The 24,281-nt window shown below is 34.4% G+C and overlaps 2 protein-coding genes across 3 annotated transcripts; one reads left to right on the forward strand and one right to left on the reverse strand.

The window, feature by feature from the left end:
* The first annotated feature begins 3,249 nt into the window (after nucleotides 1-3,249).
* LOC141723814 (DEAD-box ATP-dependent RNA helicase 5-like) lies at nucleotides 3,250-5,289 on the forward strand. Of its 2 annotated transcripts, XM_074525733.1 has the most exons (5): nucleotides 3,250-3,470; nucleotides 3,620-4,343; nucleotides 4,445-4,509; nucleotides 4,607-4,693; nucleotides 5,082-5,289. In XM_074525733.1, the coding sequence occupies exons 2-4, from the start codon at nucleotides 4,061-4,063 to the stop codon at nucleotides 4,625-4,627; spliced, it is 369 nt and encodes a 122-aa protein (XP_074381834.1). In that variant the 5' UTR covers nucleotides 3,250-3,470; nucleotides 3,620-4,060; the 3' UTR covers nucleotides 4,628-4,693; nucleotides 5,082-5,289. The 2 variants fall into 2 exon arrangements, with proteins under 2 accessions (XP_074381834.1, XP_074381828.1); XM_074525727.1 differs by having other exon boundaries at nucleotides 4,445-4,693.
* Nucleotides 5,290-11,933: 6,644 nt separating this feature from the next.
* Nucleotides 11,934-15,352, reverse strand: LOC141714923 (acireductone dioxygenase 1-like). Its single transcript, XM_074518420.1, has 4 exons — nucleotides 15,265-15,352; nucleotides 14,735-14,745; nucleotides 14,045-14,284; nucleotides 11,934-12,535 (listed from the first exon to the last, which is right to left on the reverse strand). Exons 1-4 carry the CDS (start codon nucleotides 15,350-15,352, stop codon nucleotides 12,401-12,403), a joined length of 474 nt encoding a protein of 157 aa, XP_074374521.1. The 3' UTR covers nucleotides 11,934-12,400.
* Between the last annotated feature and the right edge of the window lie 8,929 nt (nucleotides 15,353-24,281).

The raw sequence follows: 24,281 nt of genomic DNA on the forward strand, positions 1-24,281 counted from the left end.
ATATTATCTGAAATCAATCTTCCTAAGATAAATGCGCTTTGAGAATCAGAAATAATTCCATCATGAACACTTTTGAGTCGGTTTGCCAGGACCTTCGATATAACTTTATACACGACATTACATAAAGCTATAGGTCGGAAATCGATCATTGACTCTGGAATTGGATTTTCTAGTATCAAAACAATACTAATGTCCGTGAGAGAGTCATCAAATTTTCCTGTTAAGAAAAAATGTTGAGTCAACTGAATAATATCTTCTCCCACAATTTGCCAATATTTTTGGTAAAAACCTGGGCTCATTCCGTCTGAGCCAGGGGACTTATCAGGGTGCATACTAAATAAAGCAGACTTCACTTCTTTTGGATCAATTGGTCTAGCATAGCTACATTTTGATTTTCATTGACACGACTAAAAACACAATTAATTACTTCGAAAAAATCTGTGTCTGTAGCTTTAAAAAGATTTGAGAAATACTGTACCATTGTTTCTTCTAAGGATCCCCATTGAACAACTGCATCATCTTCATTTTTTAGAGAACTGGTCTTATTCATTTTACGACGAGCCTTTATAGCTGCGTTGAAATATATGTTGTTACTATCTCCTTCTTTAATCCATAATTGCTTGCATCTCTGTTGCCAGAAAACCTCCTATTGGGAGTAAATTTCCATCAGCTGATTTGCATTTTCTTGATACAGCTTGATGGAATAATCGCCCTTTCTTCTTTTTGTAGCATGCATAATCTTTTTACAATGCTGCACTCGAGTTTTAAAACTCCCTGTGACTTCTTTTCCCCATCTATCCAACATCTCAAAGGTGAAATTGATTTTCTCTACAAGAGATTTTCCTTGATTTAAACTCCAAGATTCTTCAACAATTTTCCCGCAAACGGGGTCTCGTAACCAAGCGTTTTTTAATCGAAAGTTCTTTACTTTAACAACATGAGAACGCGTAAAAGGTTCAAGAAGGATAAGACTGTGATCAGAAGTAGACATCTTCAAAATAATTAATTTAGCATCTGTAAATTGATTCATGAAATATACTGATACTAAAGCTCTGTTAAGTCTGATCTCCATCCACTTCTCTGCACCATGCCCTCTCTCCCAAGTATAAGGGTAGCCTTCCATACCAAAATCAAGCAAGCCACAATCATCAATACATTGTTGAAAACCTTGAATAAGCCAGGTTGGGTACGGACGTCCTCCACGCTTTTCTTCTTGACGAGTAATGTTATTCATATCTCCGAGAATTACCCAAGGGACAAAGTTTTAACTATGAAGCTTTCTAATTAACTCTCATATGTCCGTCCTCTTCGTACGGTCAGGTTCTCCATAGAGACCCGTGAGGCGATACTTGTACCAACCTTTTGTTTCAATGAGTACATCAATATGATTTGTACTATAAGATAGCAACTCTACCTCTTGTTGGTTCCTCCAAAGAAGAGTTATACCCTGCTGTGACCTTGGGTGTCTAATGTGAAAGCACCATTAAAACCTATGATGTTATTTACTTTTTCAACTCTGTCTTGTTTATATAATATCTCACTAAGAAATACAAAATCTCGGCTCTTTTCGAGTATTGACTCCTTAAGGAATTGTAAAGCCCATGGGATCCCAAACCCATGGCAATTCCAGATTAGAGTACTCATGGTCCTTGACGGACCCCTTTTACAAGGCCCGCCATCTTGACGTTTTTTGGAACAGGTGAGTTTATTTGAACATCTTGATCCATTCTAGTTATAGGTTCTTCCTCTGAGCTCAAGTCCAGTTCTGAATTTCTAGTCATCTCATTTGTTTGATCCGACCCATCTCCAGTCCTGCGTTTTTTACTCTCTAAAATAGTCACCCCATATTTTGTGGGATTAGATTGGATATTATCCTTCCTCATAGGCTCATAGCTGTCTCATTTGAAAATCTTTCCTTTGCGCCAATATTTGATCCAATTCCATGATTTTCTCCTTCATGCATATTCCCCTCCTGATTTCGTGGATCCTGATTGATCTCTTCACTTCTGTTCCATGCAAAAACATTTACAATACAAAAACATTCATTTTTTTGATATTATATTATAACTAAATAAAAATTCTCATAAATAAGTACTCAAGATATTTATATTAGAGATGCACAAAAAATCTGATCTGAAAAAAGTCTGGCCCGGTCCGATCCGGTCCGCGGGCCTTAACAGGTCACATATTTTTCGTAAAATTTCGGTCCGATCCGATCAGGTATAAACCCGAATTTAAACCGATCCATATTTAGGCCCGATTCGGACAAAATCCCGGCCTGATCCGGATAAAAACTCGGCCCGATCTGATAGGGCCTGTTAAAAACTTGAATTTTATGTTATTTTTTAATAAATATTTGAATAGAACATTGGAAAATTTATGTCTTATCCAAAATTTATTTTATGATTTGATAATTGAATATAATTTTGAATAAAAGTCCAAAAATTTCTAATAAACTATTTAGAGAATTGATAGTTACACAACTTTTAACTTATATGTGAACACCTTTTGTTAATATTAAGATCGAATCACCGAGTTGTAAATTTAAAATTCTAAACTATTTTGAGATATAACATGAATAATTTGCTTTAACTCTAATCGAGAGTGTACACGTATAAGAAAACCTAAACTTACAAATACAAAACAAAAAATGAGAAAATCATATTTTATTACTAAAAAAATAAAATTATTAATATTATAATTATTAAAAAAAATATGGCGGTCAGGCCCGACCTGATCCACGGGCCTAAACGTGCCTAATTATTTTGAACGAAATCTATCCCGGCCCGACCCGATTTAATAAAAAATCTGGTCCGACCCGATTTTCAAAAATCCGGATTTTGCAAAACCCGGCACGGATCCAGTCCGATCCAACCGGATTTTTCAAAAAAATATAATTTTTATTAATACATAATATATTTGGTATAAAGTATTTTTTTAAGCCGGCCCACAGATCAATTAAGAATTTCTCGGCCTTGCACTACAAGAAAAAGGTTAATAGATAACACACATCAGACATCGGTTGCTCATGTCAGCGATGTTAAAAGATTCATTGACATTATCCCGCATAAATGTGATGTCTTTCCATTTTTAATACATCACTTATTTTAAAACCGATGTTTAAATTACCAAAAAAAATTAAACACGTCCCGCCCTTTATGAATTTTTCCCCTTTGTCAAAATTTCCCCCCCTTATTACCAAATTTTCTTTCCCCCTCAGCCAAATTTTTATTTCCCCCTCTACATCACTCTTTTCCTCCCTCTCTCCCTCTCTCAAATTCTCTCTTGACTGAACCTTAATCTCTTGACTAAACCTTAATCTCTTGACTTTAATTTCACCTCCGCTTTATCACATCTACTCTGCTCACTTCTGTCATGTTCAACTCTGTTTTTATCTGCTCGATTGGTAAGGGGACAAGTTCGAATTAAGGTCTTCTTTACTCGGTTGTTCTTTTTTAAAACTCAAACTGGTAAGTGAATTTAATATGTACGCTTGAATTAGGCTATTCTCTTCAAGTAGTTTCAGTTAGAGGTTTTTAAAAATTGAAACCCTAATTTTGTAAATTGGGGTTTCTGAAATTGAAACCTTAATTTACCTATTTGAATTTGTTTTATACAGGACATTCATTAAAAACTGATGTGGCTATTGAATATTTAGGTAAGGAGTTGTCTTCTATATTCAATTAGGGTTCACTGTTCCTCCCTCTTGTAACAAAAACAAGAGTTCTGGGGGTGTTTAATTATCTATTCTAAGTTCTAACTGGTAAGCTCTCAATTCTTTGCTGCAATATACATGTTTTCATGATTTTTTTTTCTTTCGGTTGGCGGACTTTGAAAGCAAGGTTCGCTCTGATTTGAGTACATAGTATTGGCTTGGCATGAATTGTGCTTCTCCTGAAAAGCAATTGTTTGATTGGGGAATGATGTGTTTACGCCGTCCTTTATATGGCGTGGGAAATGCTTTTCCCACGGAAAAAGAACAAGAAAAATAAAAAAGGAGGAGGCTTTGAGTGATGGGTCAGTGCTTAATGGGTCAGATGACAAGATTAGTAGCAAGAAAATGAAGAAAATCAAGAAAAATCATGAAGAGTGTGAAAAGATTGATGGGTCAGTTCAAGATTGTGATGGGGAGGTTAGGGAGAGTAATGAAGGTATAGTTATATCTAGGAAAGATGTTAATGATTCAAAGTTTATGCCTTTGAAGTCTTTTGAGGAAGCAGGCCTTCGTGATGAAGTGTTGGAATGTTGCAAGACTTTCGATAAGCCTTCGCCTATTCAGGCCAATTCTTGGAGGTTTCTTTTAGAAGGTCGAGATTTTATTGGGATTGTTAAGACTGGACCAGGTAGTTTGTTTTATGGTATCGATTTTGTGCGGTTCTGGATGAGTCATTTGTGTTTTTGGGTATTGTCTTATAATGTGGTTTTTATGATTTTGTGATCATAGGTAAAACATTGGCATTTACAGACAAATTTCGAAATTCACTAGGAAATCCAGCTCAACTTCACCATGTTAGTCGGAATCAAAATGAATGGCACAGACTAAATAATCTAAAATTTAGTGTGAATGATATATAATAGTTACAATTTTTTTCTTTTATTTTGCTAGTTTGGAGTATTGGGCGTTTGAACTTCTGGTGTTACTGGCAGGAATTATGCCAAACGCTGATGTAACTACTTCTCTGATTGCAATGTGGTAAGGCGACGACCTTTTGTTTTATTAAAATTATGATGTGAGTCATTTATATTATGTGTGCTTGCATTATACTTAAAGCACCTCCTAGTCTTTGTTGAAGGTCACAGTTAAGCTCTCTGTCATTCTTGATGTTGCAGTGAACACCACGGAATACTCATCTTTAGAGATGTTCATAAAACTTGTGATTCTTTTTCGTATGATAGTGTCTAATTTTGATTCTTGTCCGCCATGGTGCATTTGCATGAGTTTATTTTTGGTGATATGTTTAATGTGCTATGAAATGTATACTCCTGAAATTACAAATAAATTGCAACTTATCTTCTAATTTTAGTTATTGTATAGCTGACAATACCTAACAACATGATTTGCTCGTAACTTTCTGTTGCAGGTGTGTGAAATGGGGAGAGTAGTAGATTAACAGTACCAGCCTCTAGGTCGTCGCATACCAAGCTACTAGACATGTTTCATCCTGAACGACGTACCAGCATAAAAATTTGGATTCTTAGTTTTCTTAGAACTTGTATCATATGTCTTATGCTATAGTGTATTGATGATGATAGATGTGTTGGTTGAATGAGTTGAATGTATTTTGTGAATGGTGCAATTGACAGATATTTTATGACTTCAAGGTTTTTAATTTTGTTTATGCATCAATTTCCTTGTTTCAAAACTGATGTCTAATAATTTAATATACATCACTTTTATTGTGGAAAAACTTATGTGAAAGAATAAAATATACATTACTTTTATTGTGTTAAAAGCGATGTCTAAAAATGACATAGACATTAGTTTTTTTGTGTTGAAATCGATGTTTAAAAATTGATAAACATCACAGTTTTGGAAAGAAATCGATGTCTAATGGGCCGAAAGACATCGGTGTATGGCCGATGTCTAGAATAGACATCACCGACATCAACATCGGTTGCAAAACAACATAGATATCGGCCAAAAACCGATATCTATGGATATTTTTCTTGTAGTGTTGTTGGGCTCTAAAATCTTCTTGTTCAACGTACCTTGGGAAATCAATGGTAATGTAGACTGATTGGCTAAAGATGGGCTGCATAGAAGTAATTTCTTTGTTTTTTGGCCCTTTTTTAATTATATGTTCAACATAATGGCCATTCCCTTAAGGAGTAGTGATCAACTTTGCTTTTTAACTAAAAGATTTATTGATATGTCTTACATAGGCCTTACTACATTGGCAGGGTCACGCAGGTGTTGATGTATAAGCATCTCCTATGAGTGTCAAAAAGAGTGTCAAAATGTCATGTGACATGTCACTCTTGCTGGCTACCTATCTGAGGCTTATAGCATCTTCAATAGGAGAAACTCTTAGCAAAAATATCCTATGTGGCACAATTTAGAGCTGAGCAAAAAATCGACAAAAAAACCCGAAACCGAAACAGAAACAAATCGGTCAAAATCGAGCCGAAACCAAAATCGAGAAATTAATAACTGAACCGATTTCATTGATTTGGTTCCGGTTATTGATTAAAACTGAACCGAGCCGATTATTAAATAACTGAATAAATAAATAATATCTATTATTTTAGTCAAATGCTGCAAGCTTTTTAACTTGGTCAGATGTCAGATTAATAAGTTCCATAATTCATATACATTGTAATACAGTTCTATTGAGTACTTATTTCTTTGCATATATGAGATGTACTGTGAATTGGATATAAATGTCACTGCATTTTTAATGTGTCCCTGTTTCTGCTTGTATGACAGTAAACTCAACTGACAACTCTGATTTGATTTGCTTCTTTGTGTATTATCTTGATAATCATCTAAACTAGTACAGTAGTAATCAAGTATTTAGAGGTGCAGTTTCCATCATGCAAGATTATAAAAAATAGAGTGTAGTATAATTTAACAAGTCATTTTATGCATTTCAAATTACAGGACAACATAGCTCGTATAATTATCGATTTTGTAACCGAAACTGAACTGATTACAACCGGACCGGGGTTTTTGAAACCGAAACCGAGCCGGTGGTTGCGAGTGTGGTTTCTGATTTTAGAAACCGGAGATGCATGGTTGCGGTTCCGGTTTTATAAAAAAACTGGGCCGAAGAGGCCCATGCTCTCCCATAACATAATTTATACATAATTTGTATAATTTTGAGAACTCCAACCATGCAAAACCCTTAGCTAAAATTATAGTCAATCTGGTTGCATTGTCTAAATTTGTCGAACATTTCCATAACTGTAACAAAGTTGTAAACACAAATTTAGCATTATAACCAACCCTCATTATAGCGCATCACCTTACAGATTCAGCAAATTTTACACAATCGTTATTTTATATTATTTTATCCAACCATTTTAGCTAACATCGTTGTAGATGCTCTTAGGGGTGCCAATCAAAGTAGCCAAATTTTGACATCCTCCCGAAATGAAAACAATGTCATATATTATAATAAAGACATGTACCTTCATATCTATTTTAAATTATACTTGAATATGAATAGTTTGACAACTTTGAGTGCTAATTGTTGGAGTAAATTTTGGTAAGAAGGGTGTCAAAAGTATAATTAAAGAAATTGATAATAATATATTAATAATATCGATGAGTTAGCAATATTGACAACATTGGTTTAACAACCCCATTGAAGATGCTCTAAAGCTTACCCTCATAGATTTGATAACGGTTCCAAATTTTCCTTCTTTCTTCTCTATTTTCAGGGTGCCATGGTTAACCGTCAGTCTTGAGTAATTTTCCCTTTATCTAACAGATTTTTAGAATTGGCTTGCTGTAATTTCTAATCTTGTTACCCCTCACATCCTCTAAGACGTTACTCATTAGTTCTTTAGGTATGGCTTTCACTTATCGTCTGGTTTCTCTCAATATTCAGTCTAGAGTTACACCAGCCTTTTATTAATAACTCTATCAGTTTCTCCCACTTTTTCACCCTATTTCTTTCTCTCCACTTCCCCTTCCTCTAAGTATGAATTGAAGAAGATTTCTTTAAGACTAAAATTCACTACATTGATCAGAATGAGGCGCTACAGAATGAAAATTCAAATGGGCCAGGCATTATCATGAGCAACGTATCAGGAGAGAAACTGTATGGTGTTCTAGGCCCGGTGAGAGGTATGACAGCGATATCATCACTGATTTGGGGGGCTCAGGCTCATATTCTTGCATCTCTATCAACCCGACATTACAAGATTCACATTGAAACTGACAATCGAGAAGTATATGACACAATTCGTATAGGAGTTCATCATTCTCCCTCCTGATCAGGAATGAACCTTAAGCCAATTCAACACGCTTTTCTCTAATCATTTGATAGAGGAAGTAACAGAAGGGAAACTATAACTATTCCGCAATTATAGTAACATAACTAAAAAACAAACTAATAAATGCTGAGTTTTAATACTAATAAAATCATTGCTCCACACCAGCTGCTTCAAACAATTATCCAAGTCCGGCATAGTTCTTCCTAACTAAACGAAGTTCAACTGTCAATTCCTAACAACATTACTCAACCTCTATTGGAACGATTTATCTTTAACTTATCAAATCCTAATAAAATTCATACTAGCTCGAGCGTAACCCTAAGACACTCACTAATCACAGTATCCTACTATCCTTAATAGTTCATTCTTAATCTCTACCAATTCATTTCACTTATCTCACATTATGATCTCGAAGATATCATAACAAAATTCATACTATCTACCAATTCATTTACCTACTCTCTTTCGATTCCTTTACCATCTCTTACATTATAATCTCAAAAAAACACCAAAAAGTAGATGCACACACAAATTGACAATGTAAAATTGAATTCCACAATTGACATACCAATAAAAACACAAATCACACAAATTTCAACTTATCGAAACAAAAACAACAAACAATCATCTACCGAAAATTTCGCAAGCTTCGTTCACACGATGCGAAGGCCACCGGAGATCAACCGGAAGTTGTAGCAACTGCTGCCAGTACTCCGACATTATCGGAAATGACTTCGAACCGATAAAAGTTTCGATCAGGTACTCCGCCGTATCCTGTGGCCTCCGCGGTGATGACGACACGCCTCACATAGCTGCTTACAAGTTAAATCTACAAAATCCAGAGAAATTCTTTACAAATTTTGCCTTATCTATTTCTCTGGAAAATTGCTTGCTAACTTGGATACTATTCAACTTGCTACCCTTGGTTTATATATCACCAAGTTACATGATAAAAAGATAAAATAATAAGATAAACTTTTTCTAGTCTAACTTCATGCTGCTACACTTCTCTTTCGAGCATCTTTGAATATCTTCAGTCTAGCATAAAAATGTAAATGCTTCTTTGTTCTCTAAAACCTGAATTAGGCTGCAACATTCTATTTGCATACAATCAACACATGTGACTGTCAAGTGACTGTCAAATCACTATCAACTCGAATTATGAGTAGTTTAAATACCAGAGAAAATAATATCTTGATATATCAGAAGTTTAAACACTGAAATTAATAATTATTTTTTAATATAATATATAAATAATCATATATACCTTGGTTGCTTCTAATATTATAATATACTACCTCAGTCCCTTCCAATTCTTTACATTTCCGAGGAAGTGTCCGGCACGTATTTTAAGGTGCATAAAAAGTATAATTATGTAACTTATTTTTATAATTTTCTTTTTCTGAATAAAAGTTGAATGTTTTAATTTTTATTCAGAAAAAAAAAATTGTAAAAAAAAATTACAGAACTATACTTTATATGCACCTTAAAATGCGTGTCGGACACTCTCTAAAAATATAAACAATTGAAAAGGACGAAGGGAGTAATATTTTAAAAATCATAAAAAGTATTGTATATTTTCAAATTTCATATAAAAACTCGGTTTTTTAATCGTGCAAGCTCGGGCTTTTATCCGGGTCTAACCGAACTTTTATCTGGGCTTCGGGTCGGGCCGGATATTCGAGAAAAAAGGAAGCCCATTTAAGGCCCGCGGGTCGGGCCTAACTGGGCCGGGTTTTTTTTCGGATCGGGTTTTCCGGCCTTTTTTCTGGATCGAATTTCGGGTTTCGGATTTTTTGAATATTTCTAGCTGGAACCCTGAAATTGTATATCAAAAACAGTTTTAAAAATGTTTATTTTATAATGACCGATGAGAATATAACACATGCTATAACCTAAAATTGCATAAAATAATAATTTCAAAATGGTTTATTGTATATTAGCCGATAAGAACATGACACGTGATATTTTGAAACTGTTTTCATATCAAATTTTAAATACGTAATATTTCTCGTTAATCTCTCTTTAACGAGCTTGAGGGGGGAGCTCTGCAAAATCAAAATCAATCTCTTTAATAGATTACAGTTACAGATCTTAAAGATTGCAGATTTTATCTATTCTATGCGGTAATTTTGACTTTATAGAGATTTACTGATTTACCCTAAATATAAAAATATATGGAAATAAATTAGTTTAATATGGATCGTAATCTCTATCCAGATGGTTGAACTAAATCACCTTGCATTAAATATCCAGCTAATTTTTTATTAAATTTTTAAGATTAACGATCACTATATAAGAACTAGCTTAAGGTAACAACGCATTAATCAACTAAAATTACAAATTAATCAATATGGTCAAATTATTTTCTTTCTTTTTTCTCACCATCTTGATTCTTGGTCTCAATTCCTCAAGTGCTCTCCCCGCTAACCAAATTCAAGGTTACTAAGCATTTCATACTAAAATTTTAATTCATAAAAAAGTTAAGTTACAAATGTACGAGATAACCGTGCATTAACGTAAACTGGGTAGCAAGATCTCGTAAATTTCGTGTCTAATTATTCAATATTTTCGCTGTTCGATTTATTTCTTTACAGTTTTTTCTCGTGACACGCGTTTTAAAGCTGTTATAAAGTACGGTTTCTATATTTTGAAAGTTTTTTCTTTTGTATAAAAATTTAAACATCATATTTTAATTTAGAAGGAAAAAAGTAAATAATTTCGAAAACTATATTTTATAAAAGCCTTACAATGCGTGTCGAGCGCCAAGCCTCCGTCAGTCAATATAAAGAACCTGAAGGGACGGGGAAGTATTAAATTGAAATTTGATAAATGAATATTCGATAAACGAATAATTTTATCAAAAAAACATATTTTTCTGATTATAATGTAACGAAGACAATGTATTTTTTATCTAAATAAATGTATAATCTCGATTAATGAATAAAAAATTTCGATCCGGAGACTACGGTGTAATGTTGTTTAACCATAATGGGGTTTTTATTTGTGCAGATGGAGGAGCGGAATTGAAAGGAGTGAAGAAGGCTCGGAGCACATGTATTGCCCACATCGAAGTAGGATTGTGCTATAAGAAACATTGTACCGAAAAATGCGAAGAGAAATTTGGGATAAACCTCATTAAAATTACTTGTAGAGGCCCATATGACTGTGAATGTTTTTACTATTGTTAAGCCCAAGAGTTCAGTTGTATAGGCCCGTTTGGGTAAATTTTATAAACTAACTGTAATTTGGGCAAAAATTGATTTTGAAATTTCTACTTGATTACTCTTGTTATTATATAGTATAATTTATGAGTATTGATTTATTAAAGAATTAAAACAAATATTTGATAATATATGTAATTGTTAGTATAATTTGTGTTAATGTTAATTAATATAATAATATATGTTAATGTTAATAATATATGTTAATGTTAATATATTTAATATGAAAAATAAAATAAATAGCTCAAGAATTTAGTAACTTCTAATAATTCTTATAAATAATTTTTTATCTTGCCAAAAATAAAATTCAAAATACTTTTGAATTAAATGCTCCCAAATTTTAAAAATAATAATATTAACTATCTGTTCAATGCATTTGTATGCATAAAAATCAAACCACAAATAACTTTAACTATTTGGTCACTTTTTTTGTAATGACTAATTAAAACATGTAAAAAGAGGGATTTTGATAAATGAAAAATCACTTTAAGATTCTGGTTTAAAGTCAAAACAAACAATATCATAGTTTCATTTTTGTTTAATTTTGTGTATTTGAAGAAGAAACTTGGATGAAATTTTCTACCAAATTTCAAGATCATTCAGGCAGACTGATTTTACCATCTGAATGATTCAGACAAACAATCTGATCAACCAACATAACTTATTTTCTGTGCTGACTCTCCTCAGAAGTATGTTTTAGTTCCTGCATTTCCATAGAAGCTGTTTTTATCACAGGGACTTTAGTATCACCATTTTCAGCATAAAACAGCCCTCGAAACTCGACACTTTCGTATTCTTGATCACTTGACTTCTCTTGTTACTAATAGGTTCCACAAGTTGAGTATTTTACATGAACGATTGTTTAGTAGCTCAAAATGAGGGAGATTATTTACATCAGCCCTACCTTGAGCAGCAAGATTTCGTCGTTGAGTGTTGATTTGTTCTACCGTGTTCTGAGCCTCTTGTTGAGCAGTTTGGATGTGTTGTCTCATAGTAAAGAGAAGATTCATCGACTCAACGCCGTCGTTTGGAGGACTTTGATTCATAGCTTTTGATGATTCGAAAGCTTGTGATGAGCTGCTGCTTGTTTATACAGAAATTACTTGGAGAACTCCGGAAAAATGTGAGCACTAGTCCCACAGTCACAGATTTAATGTGTAAGCTAATTACATATAGTTGGCGCTCATATTTGTAGAGTAATGATACACAATATATATTAGAATTCATGTTCTGCTTCAGCGAGCTTCAAGAGGGGAACCAGCTATAATTTTATTGGCGAAATTCTTAATGTACTCTCGCCTAGAAGGATGATTATCTTGTGGCCGATTATGTGCAGTCCAAACAGGCTCTCCCAGGAACAACCTCATCAACTGCACAACTAAATTTCAAAAAAAATAATCAAACAGTTCAGCAAGAAATTTATTAATATAAACCCGCCAGCAGTACTCGATGATAATATAATAAAATAAAAATCAATGACTTGTGCTTCTTCACATTTTACCTAATTATTATTGTTTGTACACACATTGGTCAGATCACCTAAGAAACAACCGGCAATTTGTGTTATTTACCGAACAAACAACTGTAAGTATGACTTGATAAAGGACTAGAACAAACAACCCAATCGATTTAACATGGAGGATCAAACCTCACCACTACTGATAGAAAATTTAATAATGAATTCAGGAAGTTTTGATCATTATCACGCTCAAAATATGCACGTGTACCAAACTTAGAAACTAGTGTTGGAGGACACTGATGAAACACTTTACGTGTGGACATTAATATAAGAGATCACTGAAAATAACAAATCATACTCTTTCTTCTCCGGTTAGCTTATAATTTCGTCTGCCGGATAATATTGTTTTCTCTTTCTGATGTTTATATAAGAAATCACTGAAAATAACAAATCACCAATTCTGATGTTTTCTCTTTCTTAGACCAACATATCCAATCTTCACACAGAAAACTTTATATATATGAAGGTCAATTAAAATGAGGATTCTGCCTGTTGCATGTATTCCACTTGCACCTTATATCTGGTTATTTAAAATCTATTACATTTAAAGATTGGTTTTTCGGGCCATGGATAAAGGACACGACCACAGGAATTCACAGAGAGGTATATATTGAAGACACGTCCAAGAAAAGTGTAGATATAACTTATAAGCGATGAGAACACCCAAGTGATTCAAATGATTAAACACACAAATAAAAAGAGCAAGATGCAGCTTTTAGTGTTGATAAGATGGAAATTATTAAGCTGAATTAATATAAATTGAGGTGAGCCTTATAATCTACTGTGTCTGATATAAACACAAAGCTGAAAGCTATGCCTACCACAAATATTTTGCAAGACAGTCTAGCCCAATACTTGGAATGAACTTCTTAGTAATCAGTAATCAAATTTCTTTTCATTATTTAAATTATTATTTTTTCCTCTTCATGGTTTCACGTCGAGTTTTCTAGGACTTCTGGATACAAGCATAATCCAATTTTAGAAGGAAGGGTCGGGAGAAACCTATACAGCACAGACTGGGGCGTGGGGAGTGTACAAATATTCTCAACTACAAAGGAGTACACTGAACTATTGAATTAAGACGACACAAACTCATGCAATAAATATACCCATATATTGAAGACAATACAAGTTGAAATCATGTTTGCCATAGTGCAACAATCATAAGATGCCAAGGAACACAATTTCTACGACGAACATAATAAATAAATCGACATACAAGGAGACCACTCTGCTCTAGAGACCCCTAGAGCCAATGTCTATGAGTGTCAACATGATTATCAATAAAACTCAAGACCTCAAATGTACTTGCAACTCTTCAAACAGTAAACAAATAGTTCAACCGAGAGTCATTAGTTACCTTAATATAGTTAGTTGTGTCAAGAGTGAAGCGGTGGTAAATCCCAGCCGGCAGGATGATGAGATCACCTGGCTTTATCCAAATTCGAATCCAACGATCATCCTTGTCCCGAACATCAAAATACCCATTCCCTTCTAAACAATAACGTATCTCTTCATCAGCGTGAATATGCTCAGTGTAGAAATTCCTCAGTTTTTGCTCATAATTCTCCACTTTCTCAGGGCATAAATCCAATATATCCTGTACACAAATCGATAGTCAATTTTTTCATTAAAAGAATATATCATATTCCCAGAACCTTCCACGCCAATTTTATAGCCCCAAATTTTAGACCCTCTTTATTGGCAAGTAGTTACTATAAGACCTCTATAAATTAATAAGCTCAAGACTAGAGATTTTATTACTTACAACAGATTATTGTTAAAGTGGAAAACCTAATATAGGGATTGGATTGAAGAAACATGATAGTGTATACAATCCTCCAAGTCCAATCGTCAATTTATCTAACAATGCCATCTACATTTGAAATGACCATTTTTACAGCTCGGTTTAGTCCTTGATACGTGTTATAAACCGATTAGTTCTGTTATAGATATACAGTAAAAGCTGTACCAGCAGGAATCATCATAGATTTACACAACTTTTATCTTTCAAAACAAAATTTATCTCAATAACTGTCTAGTAGCTAACCTTAATTCCAACTAAAACAGTTACAGTTATCAACCAATCAACGTAAAAACTACATAGCCCATCTTATAATCAGACCAAACAAATTTACATTATCGATGGTATTAACCAGCCGAGATTTCACTGTCAATTCCTAACAGCATTGCTCAACCTCTATTGGAACGATTCATCTTTAACTTATCAAATTCTAATAAAATTCATACTAGCTCGAGCGTAACCCTAAGACACTCACTAATCACAGTATCCTACTATCCTTAATAGTTCATTCTTACTCTCTACCAATTCATTTCACTTATCTCACATTATGATCTCGAAGATATCATAACAAAATTCATACTATCTACCAATTCCTTTACCTACTCTCTTTCAATTCCTTTACCCTCTCTCACATTATAATCTCGAAAAAACACCAAAAAGTATATGCACACACAAATTGACAATGTAAAAATGAATTCCACAGTTGACATACAAATAAAAACACAAATCACACAAAATTCAACTTATCGAAACAAAAACAACAAACAATCACCTACCGAAAATTTCGCAAGCTTCGTTCACACGATGCGAAGGCCACCGGAGATCAACCGGAAGTTGTAGCAACTGCTGCCAGTACTCCGACATTATCGGAAACGATTTCTCACCGACAAAAGTTCCGATCAGGTACTCCGCCGTATCCTGTGGCCTCCGACAAATTTTGCCTAATCTATTTCTCTGGAAAATTGCTTGCTAACTTGGATACTATTCAACTTGCTACTATTGTTTTATATATCACCAAGTTACATGATAAAAATTGGTACCCTTGCTTTATATATCACCAAGTTACATGATAAAAAGATAAGATAATAAGATAAACTATTTATAATCTAAGTTCATGCATTTCTATTTCGAGCATCTTTGAATATCTTCAGTCTAGCATGAAAATGTAAATGCTTATTTGTTCTCTAAAATCTGAATTAGGCTGCCACATTCTATTTGCATACAATCAACACATGTGACTGTCAAGTGACTGTCAAATCACTATCAACTCGAATTATGAGTAGTTTAAATACCGGAGAAAATAATATCTTGATATATCAGATAGAATAGTTTAAACACTGAAATTAATAAATTTTTTTAATATAATATATAAATAATCATATATACCTTAGTTTCTTCTAATATTATAATATAATATTTTAAAAATCATAAAAAGTATTGTATATTTTCAAATTTCATATAAAAAAAATCAGTTTTTTAATCGTGCAAGCCCGGGCTTTTATCCGGGTCTAACCGAACTTTTATCTGGGCTTCGGACCGGATATTCGAGAAAAAAGGAGGCCCATTTAAGGCCCGCGGGCCGGGTCTAACCGGGCCGGTTTTTTTTCCGAATCGGGTTTTTCGGCCTTTTTTCTGGATCGAATTTTGGGTTTTGGATTTTTTGAATATCTCTAGCTGGAACCCTGAAATTGTATATCAAAAACAGTTTTAAAATGATTTATTTTATAATGATCGATGAGAATATAACACATTGTATAACCTAAAATTGCATGAAAAAATAGTTTCAAAAAGATTTATTGTATATTGATCGACAAAAACATGACACGTGATATTTTGAAACTGTTTTCATATCAAATTTTAAATACGTAATATTTCTCGTTAATCTCTCTTTAACGAGCTTAGGGGGGGCTCTGCAAAATCAAAATCAATCTCTTTAATTGATTACAGTTATAGATCTTATAGATTGCAGATTTTATCTATTATATGCGGGTACTTTTGACTTTATGGAGATTTACCCTAATTACAAAAATATACGGAAAATAATTAGTTTAATATGGATCGTAATCTCTATCCAGATGGTTGAACTAAATATCCTTGCATTAAATATCCAGCTAATTTTTTATTAAATTTCTAAGATTAACGATCACTATATAAGAACTAGCTTAAGGTAACAAGGCATTAATCAACTAAAATTACAAATTAATCAACATGGTCAAATTATTTTCTTTCTTTTTTCTCACCATCTTGATTCTTGGTCTCAATTCCTCTGGTGCTCTCCCTGCTGACCAAATTCAAGGTTACCAAGCATTTCATAGTAAAATTTTAGTTCATAAAAAAATAAGTTACAAATGTACGAGATAACCCTGCAATAACGTAAACTGGGTAGCAAGATCTCGTAAATTTTGTGTCTAATTATTTAATACTATCGCTGTCCGATTTATTTCTTTACAGTTTTTTCTCGTGACACGCGTTTTAAAGCTGTTATAAAGTACGGTTTCTTTATTTTGAAAGTTTTTTCTTTTGTATAAAAATTTAAATATCACATTTAATTTAGAAGAAGGAAAAAATAATTAAATAATTTAAAAAATTATACTTTATAAGAGCGCGTGTCGAGCCTCCGTCAGTCAATGCAAAAATTCTGAAGGGACGAAGGGGGTATTAAATTGAAATTTGATAAATGAATATTCGATAAACGAATAATTTTATCAAAAAAACATATTTTTCTAATTATAATGTAACGAAGACAATGTATTTTTGATCTAAATAAATGTATAATCTCGATTAATGAATAAAAAATTTCGATCCCGAGATTACGGTGTAATGTTGTTTAACCATAATGGGGTTTTTATTTGTGCAGATGGAGCGGAATTGAAAGGAGTGAAGAAGGCTCGGAGCACATGTATTGGTATTGCCCACATCGAAGTAGGATTGTGCAATAAAAAACATTGTACCAAAAAATGTAAAGAGAAATTTGGGATAAATCTCGTTAAAATTAGTTGTAGAGGCCCAGATGACTGTGAATGTTTTTACTATTGTTAAGCCCAATATTTCAGTTGTTAGAGGCCCGTTTGGGGAAATTTTATAAACTAATTGTAATTTAGGGAAAAATTCATTTTGAAATTTCTCCTTGATTACTCTTGTTATTATATAGTATAATCTATGAGTTTTGATTTATTAAAAGAATTAAAACAAATATTTGATAATATATGTAAATGTTAGTATAATTTGTGTTAATGTTAATTAATATAATAATATATGTTAATGTTAATAATATATGTTAATGTTAATATATTTAATATGAAAAATAAAATAAATAGCTCAAGAATTTAGTAACTTCTTATAATTCTTATAAATAATTTTTTATCTTGGCAAAAATAAAATCCAAAATACTTTAGAATTAAATACTCCTAAATTTTAAAAAATAATAACTTTAACTATCTGGTCAATGCATTTGTATGCATAAAAATCAAACGACAAATAACTTTAACTATTTGGTCACTTTTTTTGTAATGACTAATTAAAACATGTAAAAGGAGGGATTTTGTTAAATAAAAAATCACTTTAAGATTCTGGTTTAAAGTCAAAACAAACAGTATCATAGTTTCATTTTTGTTTAATTTTGTGTATTTGAAGAAGAAACTTGGATGAAATTTTCTACCAAATTTCAAGATCATTCAGGCAGACTGATTTTACTATCTGAATGATTCAGACAAACAATCTGATCAACCAACATAACTTATTTTCTGTGCTGACTCTCCTCAGAAGTATGTTTTAGTTCCTGCATTTCCATAGAAGCTGTTTTTATCACAGGGTATCACCATATACAGCATAAAATCGCCCTCGAAACTCGACATTTTCGTATTCTTGATCATTTGACTTCTCTTGTTACTAATAGGTTCCACAAGTTAAGTATTTTACATGAACGATTGTTTAGTAGCTCAAAATGAAGGAGATTATTTACATCAGCCCTTGTTAGAAAATCAGGATTTTAGAGCTTAATTTAATTATGTTCTTGATATTAATCCTAAAAACTAATGATTGGAAATTGTTCAATGATATTTGAACTTAAATTTTCATGTACGGTTTTAATAATTTTTTTAATGAAATCCATATGAATTGAGAGTGGAAAGTAGCTTGTAAAAGCTTGAAATTTTGAGAATGTTTATCCCACATTGAAATAAATAAAGGGGGTTGTGTGCTTTATATGGGATTACACACATGAGTAGTATACAACTACTAAGGTGTGTGATGGTCCATTATGTTGTTGTGTGCTTCACGCGCGCACACACACACGCGCGCCACGCACCGGACCGGGTCGGGTCGAAGGGCAATTTGGGCAAATGTCTCGACGTACGCGAGGCGACTTGGGCGAGGATTTTATTTATTTGAGAATTAATTTTAATTCAAATTTATTTTCCGGCGACTGAGGTGGAGGTTTTTGTTGCTGTTGTTAACATCAACTTCGAGATGTTTTATCCTGGTGGAGATATTGCACGCTTCCCAAACGCAGCAGGTAGGGGGCAATATTCTCTTCAAGAGCAACCAGGACTTCGAGCAAGGCCTGGTGACTCAGCTGTGATCATTTTCTTGGCATTTTGTATTTGTGAACCTTTATTTCAGTCACTGTTGAAAGCTATGGTTTCGGGTACATCTTTGTTTCTCTCTTCGTTATTTCAGTTACTGATTTTGTTTACATGCATGCTTTGTTTTGTTGACTGTGGTCTTGGCCTGAACTTGCTAAATTCTTTATACACTTGCCTCTGTGTTGCAATATTTGTTAGTGAAATTTACAACATTCTTGAAGAGAATATTAGTTATTTAGAATTTAGCATAATGGTTAACGAAAGTGAGGTTATCGTTAGTGGTGGTAGCGGTTCGGGTGCAACTGCTGGGGCCATTGATTGGACCACCTATAGTTTCCCACAAGCTGTTGAACTAACCGGTTTACCGGAGAAATTCAACGGTGGCATTGGCTTTTCTCGCTGGCAGAAAAGGATGAAGTTGTGGCTGACTATAAAGGGTCTGTGGCCGGTTGTGGAATATGAGAAACCAGTAGTGGATCAAGAGAAGGCTGACACAGTTAAGGTTTTGCAAAGTGGGCTAAGAAGGATGGAGTGGCTAGGGCGGCCATTCTGGCGGCACTAACAAACACTTTGTTTGATGTCTATTCTTCTGATGCCTACTCTGCAAAACTCTTATGGGAAAAGCTGGACCAGACACATAATACTGACTCACAAGGTCTAGAAAAGTATTCTGTGGCAAGGTTCCTCGAGTTCAAGCTGGTGGACAATAAGTCCATGACTGAGCAGGTGCATGAGTTCGAGATGATAGTGCATGCTTTGAAGGAGTCTGAAATGAATCTCCCGGAGAAGTTCAAGGTGATGAGTGTGATTGAAAAGCTCCCAAAGTCTTGGGAAGAGTTCTCTCTCTCCCTGAAAAGACAGAAAGGAGAGATCACCTGAACCAACCTTATGCTGGACATCTCGGTGCAAGAACAACACAAGTCCAAACAGGGACATGTGATGCCAACTGAACACGGTACCTCGAAGGTAAACATAGCAACTGTAGGACAAAAGAGGAAGGCTTTTGCTAAAAAAGCTAATAGTAATAAATCTAAGAGTGACAAGGACAAGGCCAAGAAACTCAAGGCAAACAAACCATGCTGGTCTTGTGGGCAGGTTGGGCACTGGAGTAAGGACTGCCCTACAAAGAAAGCGAAGAAAACCGAGGTAGCACAAGCAAATGTTGTGCTTGGAACCGCAAGGGGGCCTGTAGTGAACATGGTCGTTGGTGAGGCTACGACTTCTGAAACCGACGTTGACCGGTATGTATCCTACAACCCTGTGATATTTTCTACCTATATGTCAAATGAATGGTTGATAGATACTGGAGCTAATGTACATATTTGTGCTGATATTAGTTTATTTGTATCTTATCAACAGAGTCATAGCCTGACTGTGAAGATGGGGAATGCTAGTGCTGCTCAAGTACATGGAGTTGGAAACGTGGATCTGAAGTTCCCTTCAGGACGTATTCTATCTCTGACGAGAGTGCATCATGTTCCCGACATGCGTAGAAATATAATAAGTGGAAGTTGTTTAGTTTCTAGTGGTTTTGAAATTTCGTTCAAATGTAATAAAGTAGTTCTTATTCACACTGGTACATTCTTTGGCAAGGGTTACTTGTCAAATGGTTTATTTGTTATTAATGCGGATCCCGTTTTGGGAAATTTGAATAATAATGTTATTCCTTCTGTTAACTGTATTGAATCCTCGAATATATGGCATGCTAGACTAGGTCATTTAAACTTTGGTGCTCTTAAGAACATGATGAACTTAGAGTTGATACCAAAACATATCATAGAAAAGAATTCTAAATGTCAAGTATGTGTGTCTGCTAAATAAATAAGGAAACCTTTTCATAACGTTGTTAGGGATTCAGACTTGTTAGATTTAGTACACACTGATATTTGTGAATTTGGTGGTGTGTTGACCAAGGACCAGTTTAGATACTTCATTACTTTTATAGATGATAGTAGTAGATACCGTTATGTTTATTTACTTAGACATAAGGATGAAGCACTTAGTAAATTCATTATATATAAAACTGAAGTAGAAAAACAAATTAGTAAGTTACTTAAAAGGTTGAGATCTGATAGAGGTGGTGAGTATACGAGTAATGCTTTTAATGAATTTTGTGCAAACAATGGTATAGTTCATGAAGTTACTCCACCATACACACCTGAGTCTAATGGGGTTGCTGAGCGAAAGAACAGAACATTTAAAGATATGATTAATAGTATGCTTATTAACTCTGGGTTGCCTAAATACATGTGGGGGGAGGCTCTAAATATGGCTTGCCATATTTTGAATAGAGTCCCTCTGAAACACATGGATAAAACACCCTTAGAGTTATGGAAAGGCAGGATGACTAGTCTTAAGTATCTTCGTGTATGGGGGTGCCTTGCTAAGGTGCTTGTTCCTGAACACAAGAGAAAGAAACTAGGTCCAAAGACTGTTGACTGTATCTTTCTGGGCTATCTTGAAACCACTACAGCTATGAGATTTTTAGTGTTAAAATCTGACATAGATGGTATAGTGGCAAACACGGTAGTTGAATTTCGAGATGCGACATTCTTTGAGGATGTCTACCCTATGAAGACTGGAATATCTGAAACGACTTCTGAGGAAGATCCTACTCACACATCAAGTTCTATTCCTGATCATGTGGAAAAGATGAAAAATGTGGGGGCGGAACCTAGTACTAGCTCTATTCCTAAGGAACTAGAGGAACCAAAGAGAAGTAAGCGTGCAAAGGTAGTCAAGGATTTTGGAGGTGATTTCATCACTTATAATATCGAGGACGAACCTTTAACTTTCCGACAAGCTATGTATTCTTCTGAGTCAAGGCACTGGAAGGGCGCTGTGAAGAGTGAAATTGACTCTATTGTTTCTAATGGAACATGGGAGTTGGTTGATCTCCCTCCTGGGTGTTCTACTATTGGGTGCAAATGGATCTTTAAAAGGAAGTTGAACCCTGACGGCTCAATAGACAAGTACAAAGCTAGACTGGTAGCTAAGGTTTTTAAGCAAAAGGAAGGAATTGATTACTTTGATACATACTCTCCGGTTGCAATAATGGTAACAATCCGAATGCTTATAGCATTGGCTTCAGTCCATAGTCTTATCGTCCATCAGATGGATGTAAGGACGGCTTTTCTTCATGGTGAACTTGAAGAAGAGATTTATATGGATCAGCCTGAAGGATTTGTTGCATCAGGCAATGAAAGGAAAGTATGTAAGTTGATCAAATCCATCTATGGCTTGAAACAAGCTCCCAGAGATTGGCATAAAAAGTTTGATGAAACTGTATTGCCTTTCAGTTATAAGATTAATGAAAGTGATAAGTGTGTCTACACTAAAGTTAAAGGTAATGAGTGTGTTATTTTGTGCCTATATGTGGATGACATTTTACTGTTTGGAACCAATATTGAGATTATTAACGAGACTAAAGAGTTCTTGAAAAGGCATTTTGAAATGAAGGATATGGGTGAGGCAAGTGTGATTCTTGAAATCAAACTGATTCATTCCACTGAAGGAATAACCTTGACTCAATCTCATTATATAGAGAAATCTATACTTGAGAAATATGGTTATTCACAGTGTAGAATCGCTAGTACACCCTATGATTCGAAAGTTGCCCTTGTCAAGAATACTTCAGGAGTGCCTGTGTCTCAGTTAAGGTATTCTCAGATTATTGGGAGCTTGCAGTATCTTGCTAACTGTACTAGACCAGATATTTCATATTCTGTGTCTAAATTGGCTAGATATACAAGCTGTCCAAACAGAACTCATTGGGATGCTCTTGATAGAGTACTTAGATATCTAAAAGGCACAATGTACCTTAGTTTACACTACAGGAGATTTCCTGGTGTGCTTGAAGGGTACAGTGATGCAAGTTGGATAGCTAAGAAGTCTGGTTCCAATGGAATGACTGGATACGTGTTCACCTTGGCTGGTGGAGCAATATCCTGAAAGTCAAGCAGATAGACTATAGTTACTCGGTCTACTTTTGAGGCTGAGTTATGTTCACTTGATGCCACAGGGACGGAGGCTGAATGGTTACACGGACTTATATCTGCAATACCTGTAGTAAGCAGACCGCTTCCTGCTATTGTTATTCACTGTGATAGTCGAACAACTATCGACAAGATTAGCAGTAAAAAGCATAATATTAAAACTAAAAGACACATCCAAGTTAGACTCAAGTCTATAAGGGGTTTAGTGACTGATAGGATCATAGCTATAGAGTTCATAGGAACTCAGAATAATATAGCTGATCCTCTTACTAAAGGACTGGAACCTGCAGTGGTCTTTAAGTCAAGATTGGGGATGGGACTGTCAACCCATCATAATTCATCAACAGTGGGAACCCAATACACATGAGAGGAGATCCCTCGAAGTGTATTCAATGGGTAATAACAAGCTGTAAGGATGAATTGATAGTACCTTTGCTACATAGATGATACTATAGTATCTGAGTCTATCCCATGTAAACCTAGAAGCTACTGACACTGCTAGAAAAGCAAGAGTGTTAAAACTCTGAATGGGGTCAAGTCATTTGACGAGATAGAGGCAGTATATCTCTGGAGATGCCCAGCTAAGCGAATGTAATTGTGTGGTCGCAATTAGAGGATATGGTTAATCCTTGAAGCATTCGACGAACAGGATCGAGACATGACCATTAATGTCTCAAAGCCGTAGATTGGCACCATAGCCTTTGACTTGTCGTCGTCTATGGAATATGGTTATACTAAACGGATTAAGATTCAAGGTGAAACATTCCATCTGAATCTGATAGCCATTGAAGTAGAGGAATTATGAGGGTTCAAACCCGGAAGGGTACCGACTCTGAAAAAAACAAGTCATGATGGAAAAATTATTCGCATTTCTGGATGGATTTGTGGGGGATTGTTAGAAAATTAGGATTTTAGAGCTTAATTTAATTATATTATTGATATTAATCCTAAAAACTAATGATTGGAAATTGTTCAATGATATTTGAACTTAAATTTTCATGTATGGTTTTAATAATTTTTTTAATGAAATCCATATGAATTGAGAGTGAAAAGTAGCTTGTAAAAGCTTGAAATTTTGAGAATGTTTGTCCCACGTTGAAATAAATAAAGGGGGTTGTGTGCTTTATATGGGATTACACACATGAGTAGTATACAACTACTAAGGTGTGTGATGGTCCATTGTGTTGTTGTGTGCTTCACGCGCACACACGCGCG

This window comes from Apium graveolens, chromosome 1 (assembly GCF_009905375.1).
Source record: "Apium graveolens cultivar Ventura chromosome 1, ASM990537v1, whole genome shotgun sequence".
Classification (NCBI taxonomy): domain Eukaryota; kingdom Viridiplantae; phylum Streptophyta; class Magnoliopsida; order Apiales; family Apiaceae; genus Apium; species Apium graveolens.